At 24.8% G+C, this 16,852-nt stretch overlaps 1 protein-coding gene across 1 annotated transcript; it reads left to right on the forward strand.

Moving 5' to 3' along the window:
- The first annotated feature begins 1,260 nt into the window (after positions 1-1,260).
- On the forward strand, positions 1,261-9,323 carry LOC105361640 (sodium-coupled monocarboxylate transporter 2-like). Its single transcript, XM_011498892.1, has 9 exons — positions 1,261-1,300; positions 1,373-1,453; positions 4,678-5,023; positions 6,788-6,942; positions 7,150-7,290; positions 7,451-7,559; positions 7,784-8,005; positions 8,981-9,280; positions 9,318-9,323. The coding sequence occupies exons 1-9, from the start codon at positions 1,278-1,280 to the stop codon at positions 9,321-9,323; spliced, it is 1,383 nt and encodes a 460-aa protein (XP_011497194.1). The 5' UTR covers positions 1,261-1,277.
- The last annotated feature ends 7,529 nt before the right edge of the window (positions 9,324-16,852 follow it).

Genomic DNA, 16,852 nt, shown 5'->3' on the forward strand with positions numbered 1-16,852 from the left:
TCTTTATGTTTAGATTTTTACGTATAGATTCTTTAGAATAGATTTTTCAAGTATTTAATAATTTTTACTATACCAACTAAATAAACCAAATTTATATCTCACTCAATGAGCTACATATATATATATATAATTATATGTATGTAAATTGTATTTTACATGGTAATTGTTTATGAATTGGACAGTAATCATACTGATATAATTTTACCTAACTTATTCATTTTTAGTTTATTTTTCTTATCAGCTAAACATTTCTATTAGAAACTCTATTTTAATGCTCAAAAACAAATTTATTTCTAAATGAATCTTTCTCTATTTTCGAATGAATCGATGTACTTTAAAATATAATTATCAGTTTACTGATAGGGAATATGTTTATTTACGTAGCCCATCGTACGTAATCTTGACTTCTCCATAAAAGGAAAATGACGAATATTTCCCAATTGTTTCAAATATTAAATTAATTAATAATATGAAAAGTGAATAAAAATTGAATGACTCTATTTATTATTATATTTTAATTAAGGAGAATAATTGGAAATCGATGGATAATCCATATATTATGAAAAAAAACCAAGGATTATCTATAATTTTATCACATATTCATTTCAGCTTTATTAAAATAGATTCATAATTTTCATTATATCAATTATCATTGATATTTAACAATAGTAAATATAAATTAACATAAATTTTGGTAGATTTAAGAATCTAATTAAATATTAAGAATTCTCATTATTATAGTCCAATTCATTATAACATTATAACACGAACAAATTATTTTTAATTTCTTACTGATTCATCCATTGTTTTAAGTAAACTGTAAAATAAATATCATTTCTTTGCAATTTCTTAATAAATCAATCAATCTTCAATTTATCAATAATCACAATTATGAACAAGAAATCAATTAATTTAATTCTTACAGGTATTAATATTACTATAACTCAACTATATCGGAATAAAAGATTTACATTAGAGCGATTAAAGTAATATTGTAAGAAATTCTTAATAATTTCTTGTGTATTTTAAAATGCACAAATCATAGACGTTCAGATCATATATTTATTAAAAAAGAAAAAGATATCTACAATAGATATTCTCGTATCTTCATATTCTTTATTAGTCAGAGTTACTCACTCGAATTATCAGTTTTCTTTTCTTGACGATCGTTTAAAGTTCTATTAATGATATTACTTCTGTTACAATTGTTTGTTTGAATTTTGTAATTAAATTTCTATAATTCTAAAATTCAATAATATTAAAAATAATTTTTCAAAATGGAACAATTAGCATTCAATTGGTTGGACTATTTGGTATTTAGTACTCTACTTGTGATTAGTTTAATTATCGGCATTTATTTTGGATTTTTTAGTAAACAAAATACTACCACTGAATATCTCTTCGGAGGGAAAAAAATGGGAATTATTCCTGTAGCCGTTAGTTTATTATCCAGGTAAACGTTTGAAATATTTATCATTTTATATACGAGGATCAAAAAAAAAGTTAGATTAATTATTTAAGTTAAATATGAAATTCTAAACTTTAACATACATTACGAAATCTCTACGCATTACTTGTAAATATTCTCATATTTATCATACTTAATATAACTCGGTATAATTTATTTTTCAACGAATAAATATTAAGATTTAATGGTCCAAATGACTGTTAAAGAATAATCTGATACTATTGAATCAATTAATGGTAAAAAATGTATAAATATTTTAGATTTGTGTAGATGATGATAATGATTATAAAATATTCCTTGCAACATACAGTTATTTTTACTTACTTTAATTTACTTTCAAAATAATATCAAAATTATGTTATTGAAATACATTAAATTCAATTATATAAGTGTACTTTGTACTAAAGTAAAAGTAGTGTAGATTGAAATTATATTGTAACTAAATGTCAAAATTATTTTAGATTTAAAATATTTCAAAAATACTTTTATTTAAATTTATATTTAAATATAAAATTATTATTACAGAAAATTATATAAAAATACAATTATTATTTAAATCTAAAATAGTTTTAAATGTATAATTAGAATTTTTTAACTCTATATTTTCTCATTTAATTATATTGATTGCATTAACATTGAAATATCAGGGAAATTTGCAAAAGTTCAGATGTTTCACTAATAAAGATGTATATAATATAAAATAAAATAAATTTAAATTCTTAGAAATTCAATAAGAATGCTTCTAATTTTTCTGTCATTTATTCAATTTTTTAGTACTAAATTATAGTTAAATTATGCTGGATTATAAGTCAATCGATTAAAATTAATCAAGTTTTTTTTATCAAAACAGCTCCTTTTTTGGCAATTTATGTTTTAAGGTACAGAATTATTCTTAATTTAAAAAAAAAAAAAAAAAAACGGTATTTCATAGATATTTATAACTAATTAAGTAATTAACTATAATTAACGTAAAGTCAATTTTTATTATTAATATTAAAAAATTATTATTAAATATAAAAATGGTGTTGCATGTGCTTTATACAGAAATATTTGATAATTGGCTGAAAAAATAATTTAATTGAAAACAATTTTTACTTTAATATTATATATGGATATTATATGAATATAAGTTAGAAATAAAATGCCAATAAGTGTATTTGTTACATGACGTTTGTATATATCTAAAAAGAAAAAAAAATATTACAGTTTGTGAAATTACATTATTTTTTAAACTCTTAGTAATGACTTATTTTTTCATTTAGACAATATAGTCTGTTAATAACGGTAGGATTGATAAATTTTCTCTTTATATACTTATTATTATAATGATATATTTATACTATTTTACGTTTATACTACGTTACTCTGTTATTTTGTAATATAAATGTACGCTAACCTTGATCAGTCCTTACGAATTAACATTTATATATATTTTGCAATAAATGTATAACAGGCTTGTAAAAATAATTTGATTATATATATTTATATTCAATTGAATCTATGCCGATGATGTATAATTGTAAATAAAGTGTACCGATGATATTCTATTTATTCATTGTACTTTCACTATCTTAAAATTGAATATTATTTCACGATTGCACGATATATTTATAATCAGTAATATCGATTAAAAAGCAGTGAATAAAGTCTATGTTAATCCTAGTAAATTCAATCAATATTGATTTGTATTATCAAAAATCCGTAAGTGGTTCCTTAAAGATTAAACTAATTAAAGTCCGAACAAATTTTTTTTTATAAAAATTCCAAAACTTGTCCTAATTATTTTTATTATATTTTATTTACTTTATTTTATTTTCCATTCATTCCTTCTCAATATGCTTAAATATATATTTATAACTATTAGTACGAAAACAAGAATTTTTCTTTTTTAAATTAAGCTATTCGTGTAGGAATTTTAAAATTACTAGTTAGTTGAGTTAATAAGAATCTTTACAATATATGCTTAACTACATAATGAAAAAAAAAAAAAAAAAAAAAAAAAAAAATTGGTGTTCTTCTAATTATTATTCCTATCATTAATTAATTACTCCAATTGCTTGATTTTCAATATTATTCTATTGTGAGTGCTATTGTTGAACAACCTGATGTTCTCGATCTGTAATTTTCCAAATTAAAGATAAGCGGACGACAAATTGCTAACGATAGGTTTATTAGAGCGTCTAATTCGGCTAGGATATAAAGAACTTGATCCTGGTATTTTTACAATTTTTTAAGGTACAATTGGCGATAAATGTAACAAAACCATCTACTTGCTATGGTTAAAGAATATTTACGGAAGCGATATTAAGTTAAGATACGAAGTAATTTGGCGCTCGAGGAGTCTTTAGTGCGCCATCGAAGAAATTCGTTCGCGGCTTGTTGGGAAAAACAAGTTCTACTTATTCGAATCTACCTTCAAAATGTTTTCGTTCAATATATTTACAGCGCGATAGATTATCAGAAAACATCTCAGCAATCACAAAAGAAACTAGAAAATTACTAGAATCAAGCATAGTTTAGCTCTTCGGTCTACCCCATTATTTTCGCTTAATTTGTTGCCCATCCAGGGTCGCTGAAAATCACAACGCTGCAGGATAAATAATAATAGAAATAAGTGTATATGCTGACATATAAGTGTAATTTTTTGAACAATAAGTTACATCGTAACTTAATAATTTTGCATTTATTTAAAAATTTTAATTCTAATTAAAGTTATGATTCTAATTAGCTCAGCTACCATGTGCTGAGAAATTATATATAGTATATCTCGTAAAATGTTTGCACCAGTAAACAAAATTAAGTGTATACACACACGCACACGCACACACACGCGCACACACACACACACGCGTGTATATATATATATATATATATCTCAATTATGAAAAAACATTCGATTAGCGTTTCAACAAATTGCATATTTTAAATATATCGTGGATATATTTGCAAAAATGATTAATGTTTTTATTACATATTAATTAATTTTTATTAGTTGTTTAATGTTATATACTTGCATTATTCTTTCTAATAATATACAAGCATATAAATTCCACACATAAGTGAAAATATTATTACTATCATTTCAACATTTTGGTTTTATAATAATTTACAACAAAGAATTATCGTAACTGAAAATAATGTCCTTTAATCGTTTTCTATTCACCATGTTTTATATATTTTATAATCAATTACAAATTTTATTTTTTCAGTTTTCTATCAGGTATCACTTTTTTGGGAAGTCCTACTGAAGTTTATCTTTATGGTAGTGCATATCTCAATGTTATTATTGGAGCAGTGATTATTTGTATCGTTACAATATATGTTTTTTTACCAATTTTCTTCAAACTTCAACTCTCATGTACAAATGAGTATCTGGAATTGCGTTTTTCGAAAAATGTCAGAAAATTATCATCCTTAGTATATCTCATCGGTTTATTAGCAGTGACGTCAGTGATAATTTACGTGCCTGCTTTAGCCTTTTCCCAAGTTACAAAATATAGCATCCATACTATAACGCCATTACTCACACTTGTATGCATAACGTATACCAGTATGGTAAGCATTAGAGAAAATAATATGAAGAATTATAATAATAAATGTAAACTTAAAACTGAATAATATAACTAAATAAAATTGTTTGGGGTTAATATGAGTAAAATATGGAATATATAATAATTTTAGGGTTTTGGTAAATTTTTTTAATTGTACGAGTCAATAGGATTGGATGAGTTATTTCACTATAAATTTATTATACAAATGATGTTGTTATTTTATTTTATTAATATTATTATTTTTTTTTTTTTATTTTTTTTTTTTTTTTATTACAAATACAATCATTATATTTTACATTGAATTGAAAGAACTCAATAACATATAAGAAAAAATATAAGGGAAAAATTCTTCGACATTGTAAATTGTGAAAACAAACGATCTCAAGTCAATTGTCACGGAAACAAATTGTTCTTTTTTCAATATTACTATACTATATATTCATCATTGATGCGACGTAAATTTTAAAAAACCATCATTACTCTATATTTATGAATTTATAACTCATTCTTATGACGTAAAATACTATTTGATTTATACGATGGTAAATGTGTGATAATTTTCAAAAATCATATATTAAAAATATTCACTCCAATGAAGTTGCTTATTCCGTTATCATGATTTTCAAATACAATAATATCCTTACTAATTCGTGTATTTAACGTATTCAATGATTGCCTAATTAAGTATGTACTAATTTATAGATAAAATTTGGTAATAGTTCATTGAATTGAAAAACTATAAAATTCGTAATTTTATTTGCATTTAGTAAAAATCGATTTGAAACAAATAGTAATATGAAATAAAAAAATTTTCATTAATTTTATAAATTCATAAATAAGTATTTAATATGAATTTATATTTAAATATGTCTTATAAATTACAATGTAATCAAATATTCAAATAAAAAATCCAAATATAATTAATCATAACAGATTAATTTACTAAAAGTAGAACAATGAATACATTTTACTCGCAGCAAGTACAACAATATATATATATATATATATATATATATATATATATATATATATATATTATAAATATATATTTATATTGATATACATTTTTTATATATATATATATATATATACATATATAGTTAATTAATATTTATTTAAATTGATGAACATTGCAATTTTACAAACTTTTGTTACAAACTTGTAGCTTCCTGAATCAACCAACTCGCTAATAAATATAACTTTTATTACATTAAAAAAATAATCATGAAACATATTCAATTATATAAATTTGAATTACAAATATTGTTTACAATTTCGACAATCAAGTGCAAATTTGAGACAAAATTATTTTCTTCGTAACATCTTTAGTACAGGAGTTTTAATAAATTTTTACCACAATCATCATCAATGCAGTAATCAGTATCACGATACATGTAATAAAAACTATTACACAATTCTTCTTATTTTAAATCCCTATAGAGAATTGTAAATAATTGTAAGAAAAAAATAAAGAGAATAAAATATATTCCTATTTATATATGCGTATAAGTATTTATGTCACTTTTTCGATTATATACGATAATTTATTATTCACATAATACTAATACAAATTCAATGTAATAATTATGATCCAGGGATGATGGAAATTTTAAAATCCACTTAATCATTGATGCCGAGGATAATTAAATTTTGTTACTCGTATTATGATTATTTTAGCCTATTTAATCAACAATATTCGAATAAATAAAGTGGTATACATATTTATATATTTAAGTATAATTTTGTTTTGTTTTGCTTTGTTTTTCAGGGTGGCGTTAAGGCCGTTATATGGACGGATACTTTTCAATTTATTTTTACTTTAATTGGAGTATTTACGGTCCTTATTATTGCATTATCATCCGTTGGTGGAATCTCGGAAGTATGGACTATCGCCAAAGAGGGAAATCGAACGAACACTTTTGAGTAAAATAAAACTATTTTATAAATTTCTAGTAAATAAGATTATTTAACTAAGCAATCAAGAATCCTCTAAATAAATATGCTTATTAAATTATTTTCATCTTAATATTGGAATTGTGAAATATTTAGGCAGTTATTGTTTTTCATATCATTACATCCTTTCCTTATTGTATACTCCTCACATTACAGAGCAATGACTTTATTTTACAGCATGGATATCAATATGTATAAACGGAACACATTCTGGTCAATACAAGCAGCCGTACTGTCATCGTGTATTAGTCGATTTAGCGTTGGACAGAAGTATGTTCAAAAATTTTTGTCTTTAAGCAAGGAAAGTGATGCAAGAAAGTAATTATTGACCAACGAAAGATTTAACATATTTATTATTAAAATCTTAACTAAATACTGAATTTTGTTTTGTTTTTGTTGTTTTTTGTTGTTGTTTGTTTTTTTGTCTTTTTGTTTTTTTGTTTTTTTTTTTTTGTTTTTTTTTTTTGTTTCTCAACAGAGCTATATGTATAATGGTATTTGGTTGGATAATTATTGTCGTTGTGTGTGCTACTATTGGCCTAACCATGTATGCCAAATATCACGGCTGCGATCCCCTCAAAGCTAACGTACGTACACTGATCCGTTAAATTCAAGAATTTCAATATAATATGCCTTAATTGTATAATTTTTTTTTTTTTGGTGTTTTTGCGTCACAACTGATTGAATTAAAATGACAACAATAATCATTAATTACTAATATCTTGGCGTGGCGTTGGTCCTTAATCTCATATGGAGATTAAATCAATTGCTCGATACAAATTAATAATAATGAATTATGGGTTTTTTGCAGCTTGTTAGTCGGAGCGATCAAACTCTCGTGTATTTCGTTATGGATATTGCTGGTGACGTACCAGGTCTTCCAGGTATTTTTTTGGCTGGACTCGTCAGTTCTTCACTTTCAACTATGAGCGCTTGTTTGAATACTCTCAGCGGAATGATATACGATGATTTCATCGACATGTGGCTCCCTATTAGTACTAATCGAGAATCTAGAGCTGCAAATATCATGAAGGTCTTATATAATTAAATTATTTGTTCAACTATACGTTCACTGGGAAACACGTTTGTCCGCATATTTATTTAGACTTCTCATTAGTTCAAACAACTTCGCATTTATAACGTATAAGAAGCACTCGATTAAAAAGAAAAGAAGAAGAAAAAAAAAAAAAAAAAACTTTCGCTCGAAACGTATCATTTTCTTAGCTACGTCAGTCACCAAAAGAGACAATTACGGAAAATGATGCTATTTATCCTCAAATTAACGTTTTATCTTTCGATTTAATTAATTTTTAATAATTGTATGAAAATTGATTCGTTGGATTATCTATGTACTTAATCAACGGACAAATATTAATTTAAAATAGTTTTACTTTTTATTATCAGTATACGAAATCAATTTAAAATAAAACGGATTATGCCCGAAAGATTATATGTTTTTAGCGAAACCGAGATATGTCTTAATGAAATATTAATAAATAAATAAAAAATAAAAAATAAAATAAAAAAAAAAAAATTAAATTAATCGATAAGAATAATAATTTGCTATTGTAAGCTGACAAAGAATGTATAGTCATGGGCGATTGAAAATGTTTCTTCACAAACCCTATAATCAAGTGAATTTTCTCCACAAATTTTATAACGCAAATCATAAGTTGTTTCATATATTCAGATGACATATAATAATTAGCGATGTTTGGAGCTAGCTCTTACTCGCGCCACGAAAGTTCAGCAAATAAATGCATATATTCCCTTTCTGTTTAATCTGAATTGGATGGAAAGGGGGTGAAAGAAAAGAAACAAAAAGAAACGAAAAGAAACGAAAAGAAACGAAAAGAAACGAAAAGAAAAGAAAATAAAAGAAAATAAAAGAAAAGAAATGAAAATAAATCCGTAATATGTAATCCGTAATAGCCACGAGCAAGTGCAGCTATCAAACTAATATTATTAAAAAATGTTCACGACTCTTTTATAATTTGCTGATCGATAGGTGACTGTTGTCATTGTCGGAGCTATTGCAATTGGCCTGGTTTTCGTAATGGAGAAATTGGGAACAATTTACGAAATGATATTGACTATCGGTAGTATACTGGATGCGCCAATTCTAACGCTCTTTACCTTGGGAATGCTGATTCCTTGGAGCGGTAAGAAAGGTGCCTTAGTGGGTGGCTACGTCTCTCTCTTTTTTATGATTTGGCTGGTCGTTGGATCGCAGTGGCACGTCATGAATAAGAGAATATACTTCCCGCACCTTCCGACCACCATTGAACAGTGCAATTTTACCAGTAACGCGACGACGCATGGTATGACGACGACCGAGCGCCCAGCTTTAAGCCCATCGGACGAACCCTTCTTTCTCTTTCGGATCTCGATGATGTATTTCACGCTAACGGGAACGGTTGTAGGCATTGTTACTGCTCTCCTAATCAGCTACGTCAATAACGAATTGGATGCCTCGACTGTTAATCCCGATCATATATCGCCGATTCTACATAGGTTAGTATTTTCATTGATTAAGAGTGTCGTGAAAAGATTAATATTTTACGATTCATTGACGCGCAAAGTTTTGCTCGTAATCGTTGATTTAATAATATAGAATATGTAAGTATAACGAATGTTAAGTACATTTAATTCAAATACTTATTCATACTGAACAGCAAGAATTTGCAAGAAGAGCGTAAGTGTCCGTACTTTTATATCTATATAGGCTTTTTTTGCCCTTTTCTGCTCTTTCGTTTAAATATTATTTATTAATCAAATTCATTGTATTTAACAACTGTAGTTAAATCAATTTCTATTATTAAATTAAATATATAATACGTAGAAATTTTCGTAGTTTTGAACCTACATAAAATGTCTTTCTATTACTCTTTACAAGGTTTTCTTCACATAATTTTACAAATTTTTATCAATTAACACTATTATGGTCAATAAGCGGCAAGATTTATTGAAAATAAATTTTCATCACTTGTAACAAGTAGCGAATAAAGTGTACTTTTTATATTACTTTGCAGTCAATAGGATTAATGATTTAAATATGTCAGAGTCAATTTGGAATCGAAATATATCATAACACCGGACAATTACGCTATTACTACACAGCCACATAACTCGATAATATTACAATTTTGCAGAATTTTTTTTCTAAAAACTTAATTTATTAATTTCTCTCTGACATTAAATGGAATGAATGTGAAAAAAAAACGAGAAAGAGGGAATAAGAAATAAGAGTGAACACGCGGGAGAAGTTATAGAAGTAGAGAGAAAGAAACCGTTTGGGGTTTGTTTTTTTTTTTTTTTTTTTTATAGAAGTGGAGGTAATCATGATATCAAATACTGTTTTCGGTTGGTACGTATTTTTCCTGCTACACTAGAAGAATAAAGCAAAACTTACGAAATATTATTTGAGATATTACAGTATAATATACATGGATTCTAAATGCGTCGGTGTGTATGAATGAAGTGTAACTTGACAAGCCAGAAATAGAAAGGATCCAAACAATTGTATCATGTGTGCATGTGAAATGGAGTTTGAATTTCCTATCTTTGCTATGTGTCGATACAAAGGAAACGAACGCACTATTGAAATAGCATTTTTGTCGATTTCATTTCTTTACAACAATCGACTCACGTAGTATTTTTGAATAAAAATTAAACTATTGTATATTACATGCATTCATACAATCTTCCTACGGATTCACGATAAAGATGCTTTAAATATTATTTTGTATTCGCTTATTATTTTAATTTGTTAGGAAAAAAAAGAATAAAAATAATAATCGTATAAAAAAAAAAAAAAAAAAAAAACCATCGTAGCCTACAATTCCTATACTTTTTGAAATTTTCCTTAAACGTTAATTCACATGTGTGTTAAGCAAAAAATGATGCGTAAATTCGAGTATTTTATAGAAAGAAATTTCACCACGTTTGTCAATTATTACAATTAGTGTATGCATGACTTTTATAATATAAAGATAAAAAAATTTCTTTGATATATTATTGTGTTTATTATAAAATTAGAGCCAACACTATGAATGTGTGCATTGTGTCATCCCCGAATACATATATAATAATAACGTAAAGAGAAGTAAAATAGTTTGAATACTAATTTTAAAGTCATGATGCATCAACATACATTTAATAAATATTTTATTTTAATGTACGATATTATTAATGCAAATTATAACAGAATTTTAACAAATACAATTCAATTTTCAACAATCCAATGTACTATTAAACATTATATAATATCGATTATTATCGTGCACCTACGTTTACTTCAATAAATGCAGATAAATTGATTGATAATGACAATTGTACATATGTTTGCAATCCACAGTATATTAAAAAATAATCTGGTAAATGGTAGGATGTAATTTTACTTAGCTTGAAATATTCCTTAATCCTAATCGATATCATATACTCGATATTATTGATTTACAATGCATGTGTTGTTAACTCATAATTCTTTATTATTCCATTATATCCTTAGTTTAATAATAAAGTAAATAACTGAAATATATTTCAATATTTAAATAAAACATTCGAGTTAAAACATTGAATATTCCGATTAGCTATAAAGTTCATATGCAATTTCTAAAATATTGTTTAAAATTTTTAGAGAAATATTTTGAAAAATGTATTAGATATATTTATTTATTTGATTAATTGCAAATTAAAACTAATTTAAAATAATCAGAGTAATCGGAGAATCCAATTGCTAAATTATTGAATTAAAATATTCTTAATGTACGAGAATGTTTTCAAAATATTATCGTTATCATTAGAATTAGTAATATGTTTATATTAAAAATAAATTACTCTAAATATCTTATATCCACGGATTTTTTTTTTTTTTTTTTGAGTAATTTTTAATTTCGTATTCTACCTCAATAAATTTTTATTTTTACATTTTCAGATTTTTACCTAAAAAGAGTTACGTTGATGTACCTCTAAAAAATATTTATCAAGATAATAGAATGGAAACTGATGAAGCGTCTAAACTATCGAATGAAATATAAATAATGGTAAAAGAACTTTGTAAACAAATGTAAATTGTATTGATTGAAACTACTAGTTAATCTCCAATAATCAATAATTTCTCTTCAAATATAATAATTATCTTATCAATATTTTTATTTATTAAACAGCAACAATGTTATCTTAATAAATATAAGTCGATCGAAATAAATACTACTATGTTAATAAATCTTTGATATTGTTTTAAACTAGTATTATTATTATTTATTTTTTTCTTTATATATCTTTTGGAAACTGAAGATTAATGCTCCCGTAACAAAAATATGTAATTAACTTAGTTTATTTAAGAATGAAAATGATGCTGATTATATTTAGGATTTCGCGCAACGTTTTCTTATATTATTATATAGTAGTAATGGAATATAATTAAATATTCGTACGTTCTTGAATTAGAAATTAGAAATCGTATTACAGAATCTAGCTTGAGTAACTAAAAATCTAAAAATTCTGTCAATTGAAAGTTCAAGTCAATGCTTTGAACATCACTTAATTGCTGAAAAATTTTTTATGCAACTAATACAAGGCTATCGGCATATAAAGATACAATAGATCCAATCTACCTGAACATTATAGTATATTATTGGTCAAAGAGGTAGCCATTTTACTTTTTTTCGTCTTTATTTTTTGCGAAAGTCAATGATGACAATTTCTCGATCAATCTAAACTTCCAGCGGGTTGATTGATATTCTGACATTTACCCGATAATCTCATCCTTTTTACCATTTAGGCCATCCGGATCGCTTTCCTCTTTTTTTTCCTTTTTATCTCTTGGCAAACGAATTGCCCTCCAACACGATACGATCCCTCGTGCACTGTATATCTGCAGCGCATCCGTGGTAGTTGGGAGTGGTTGTTGTAAATTCCCGTTAGTTCGAGCTGCAATTGTATGGATAAAAACATAAACATCGATAAATTCTAAATTATTAGCAAAAGAATCGATTAAATAATCTATAAAAAGTACTATCGATAGAAAAAATATTAGCGTAAGTATTAATTATATTACTCATTAATTTTATGTTAATTTTATACACATTTATTGTATTTTTTCATATTATGCATAAGCATTATTAACCAAATTTTAGAAAGCTATTTATTTACAAAAACATTTGATCAATAAAATTCCTCAAAGTCCTCATAGTAATTAATATGTTTATTTACTAATTTTCTTACTAAAAAAATATATTTCATATTAATATATCAATATCATAGAATATTATGTAGATTTAAAATAAAATTTTGGTTACCGGAAAACGAAATAATATTAAAGTCGTTATAAGATGTTAATATAAGCATTATATGTAAATAATTATAAATATAAAAATGATAATTATAAAATTAATAATGCTTTCGATAACAAAATATATTATAATTGGTTTAATTAAATTCTTGAAAATTATATGTTAATATGACACTTTCTCAAAGTTAATTCTTATATCATTATTATTGAAAATGTTTCAATTAGAATTTTAACATTATTATTATTTGTTTTTTTGTTAATTTTTATTCGAATACGTATACACAAGTGATGAAATTATATAAGTATATACGTATATAATTCTTTTATTATTTATTGTTTAGGGTTTATTATAATTAAGATAAAACGTCATAAAGAATTTATTAATGTTTTGATATATATTTTACTTTATTAACAATGTATTGTCTATTTTACATTATAAATATCTAGCTTAGTAAAACTTTCACTATAACTTAAGATAATCTATAAATTACAAGTTTCAACTTTTATTTACTATATACATCTAGCGAAATGCAATTTGAGATAAATATTTCATTTAATATTTCACGCAATGTCAAATTACAAATGAAATAATGTAATCGACAAAGTGAAATAAAATGTTCAACATTATAATACTTAAATTAGCTTTGATTGCTTAGCGTATATATTATATATACATATATTATATTTTGATTATTTATTATTGAAAATTGATTGAAAAAAAGTTTTTACTCACACATTTTACAATTATTATAATTGCTTTATTAGGTTCTTTTTATAACTTTATTTGATCGTGAAATTGATGCAAATTTCAATAATGATGAGATCATGAATACGGACTTTTTCCTCTCAATCATTATAGAAAACTACTAGTTATTGAAAAATTTAATGCTATAAGAACATTTATATCAAATCGATATTAATTAAATTAATTTATACACAATTGTTTAAAATACAGCGAGAATTTCATTAAGAACCTAACTGACAAACACATATTGCATATTTATAATTTTTTTCCCAAACATTATTGTTTTTTTCTTTTCGTTTTATTCTTTCGTGCTATTTGCTTTTTGAACAATAACTTTTTCAAATACAAAAAAATATGTCTTTGCAGTTTTACGCTACATTATAGTTCAGTTATTATTGCTGAAACGAGATTAAATTTTATTTACATTCTTACGCAATAAAGCATATGCTCTTTTGATATATTGTCCATACAGATTGTAACTATAAGTTGCACCGAATATTTATATTCCTGAATTATTGAAGAAGCCAGAGGTCGTGTCGTGTGTATAACTATTAAAGATAATGAGATTATACATTAAGTATTCATAATTTTTTCTAATACATTTGTTATTCGTCAAGATAACGATTCTATTAATCATATGGTTTCTATTGGTGTAGGCTTGTTAATATATTATTAATACGTCAAACGATTAGTTCCTTGGATATATAAATTTTTTTATACATCATAATTTGGTACATTTTTTAAATTAGGAAAAAAACATCTTACCGGATTAAATATACAGAAGTATATTATAGATAAAAATTATTACTTAGACGACTAAATGTTAACTAACTTTTCTCTGTCACTTTTATATTTACCTCTTTATCTTACAGTCTTTGTAACTTTGACTGGACTACGTACTTGGTTATCATATTAGAAAGTACAATAAATCAGGATATTATTGATTTGCGTGAGCCATTAGTTGTGTATTATATTTTTTTACCAGTTAAGCCAGTTGTTACGAGCAAATAAGTATCCTTGGACTGAAATACGTTATAAGAACAAGAAAGTGAGATAGCATGATATTGAATCTTTAACGATAATTAGTATGAGTATATTAAGTTATTGAATGCAAATACGAGTGTTAGTTACGAATTAAGTAAATTTAATCTAAATAGAGAATCAACTGTATATTAATTACATATTTCAGATTAAATGCGACTATTGTTAACATAAATACAAAACAAATTGCATATCATAACTCGTCTAACTCAGTATGATCATCATAAATAATGTAATAGTTTTATAAGATAATATGAAATACATTCAAAGATCTTCTTACTTATATACAGTTGTTTAGAGAAAATTAAAATTTTTAAATAATATTTGATGCGCTTAAACTTGATATAATAAAATAGAAATTTTCATTCGATACTTATTTTTAATTGCTTAATATACTTGTTATTAATTGCTAAATATACTTGTTTTTGTATAAATATATATTCTGAGTAACGTATACATTTTAAAGTTTAATAAAGAAAATCTATTAAGAGAAAGTTCTATTTTTACAAATAGTTAGAAACAAAATGGTATTCTTAACGATGATAAATATTGGGAAATGAAATACCGTCTTACTGCTAGAGCGGCATAGCGTCAAATTAACAATTACAAAAACTATATCTGATTACAATTTATTGTCTATAATGTTCTTCTTTTGAATTATTTGAAATTAAAAAAAAAATTTTATAAGAAATACAAAAAATATCAATATCAATTGCACAAAAGATTCTGTATTGTATCTTTCATTTAAACTATGATGTATATATATATATATATATTAAATCTTTTTATTAGATAATAAATTTAAACTTATACTTATTGTAAATAATACTCAGTATATATATATATATATATATATATTGTTGTTGTAATGATTACTACAATCAATAACATTATTTCAAATTCTTTTCATTCAAAATATTTACAAACTGTATCTATCCAACAAATAATTTATACAATATCGCAAAAGTTTACTATTCGTATGATACAACAATAAAACATTCAAGTTGTAATATTTTATGAAAACGTGAAATTCTAATCAAAAGCATGAATAAATATACAAACATCTAACGACTGTTTAACTATAATGAAAATACTGTTTACTATAATAATAATAATTTCACATTTCAGCAAGTATGGAAGTATATGGCGTAATCAATATATAAGCATTTACAAACAATCTTTTGAACATTATTGTATAAATAGAGGCTGCATGTCAGGAACAATACCGAGCGGCATTTTTTCTACACTAAAATAAATAAAGCATCAAGCTAAAGATCATCTGGACCAATGAGAAACTGCATGTTACAAACGCGACTACAGTCTCTACTGACAATTCAACCTTAGCCAAATCGTCAATCGGATACTCAAGTATTGCTTATTTTTGTAAAAAATACATCATTTGCAGGGGATGCTATTACTTGCTGGGTGTTTTTTGTTTAATTTTCAAAACAATAAAGATTTGCTTCTTACCTGCAATTCAAATTATTTTGTCCTGTTAGAAAATTCAAAAAGTTATTTTGTTGAAACGATCTTGTAAATATAACTAACACCTATGTGTAAGGCATATTGAGCGATGAAAATTTTGGAAATCGCCGCTGATTTCAAATACCACAACATCCATTTATTAATCTTTTATCATCGATTCGCCAAATCAGCAATGATACCGATCATCCTGTCCTCTCGATATTACGTTTTACATTTATTTAATTCCTATTTGAATAAAAAGTACAGAATATATGGAATCTTCTATTTAACAAGATAAGTAAATTACGGGAAAATCTACAACCATTTAATACGTC

Source organism: Ceratosolen solmsi, unplaced genomic scaffold, assembly GCF_000503995.2.
Source record: "Ceratosolen solmsi marchali unplaced genomic scaffold, CerSol_1.0 scaffold30, whole genome shotgun sequence".
Lineage (NCBI taxonomy): Eukaryota > Metazoa > Arthropoda > Insecta > Hymenoptera > Agaonidae > Ceratosolen > Ceratosolen solmsi.

Excerpts from the sequence above, each read along its gene's own strand:
- LOC105361640 (XM_011498892.1), top strand. The coding sequence starts at position 1,278 with ATGGAACAATTAGCATTCAATTG. Across the intron at positions 7,291-7,450 it reads AAGGAAAGTGATGCAAGAAA|AGCTATATGTATAATGGTAT; the intron begins GTAATTATTGAC and ends GTTTCTCAACAG. Across the intron at positions 7,560-7,783 it reads GCGATCCCCTCAAAGCTAAC|CTTGTTAGTCGGAGCGATCA; the intron begins GTACGTACACTG and ends GGTTTTTTGCAG.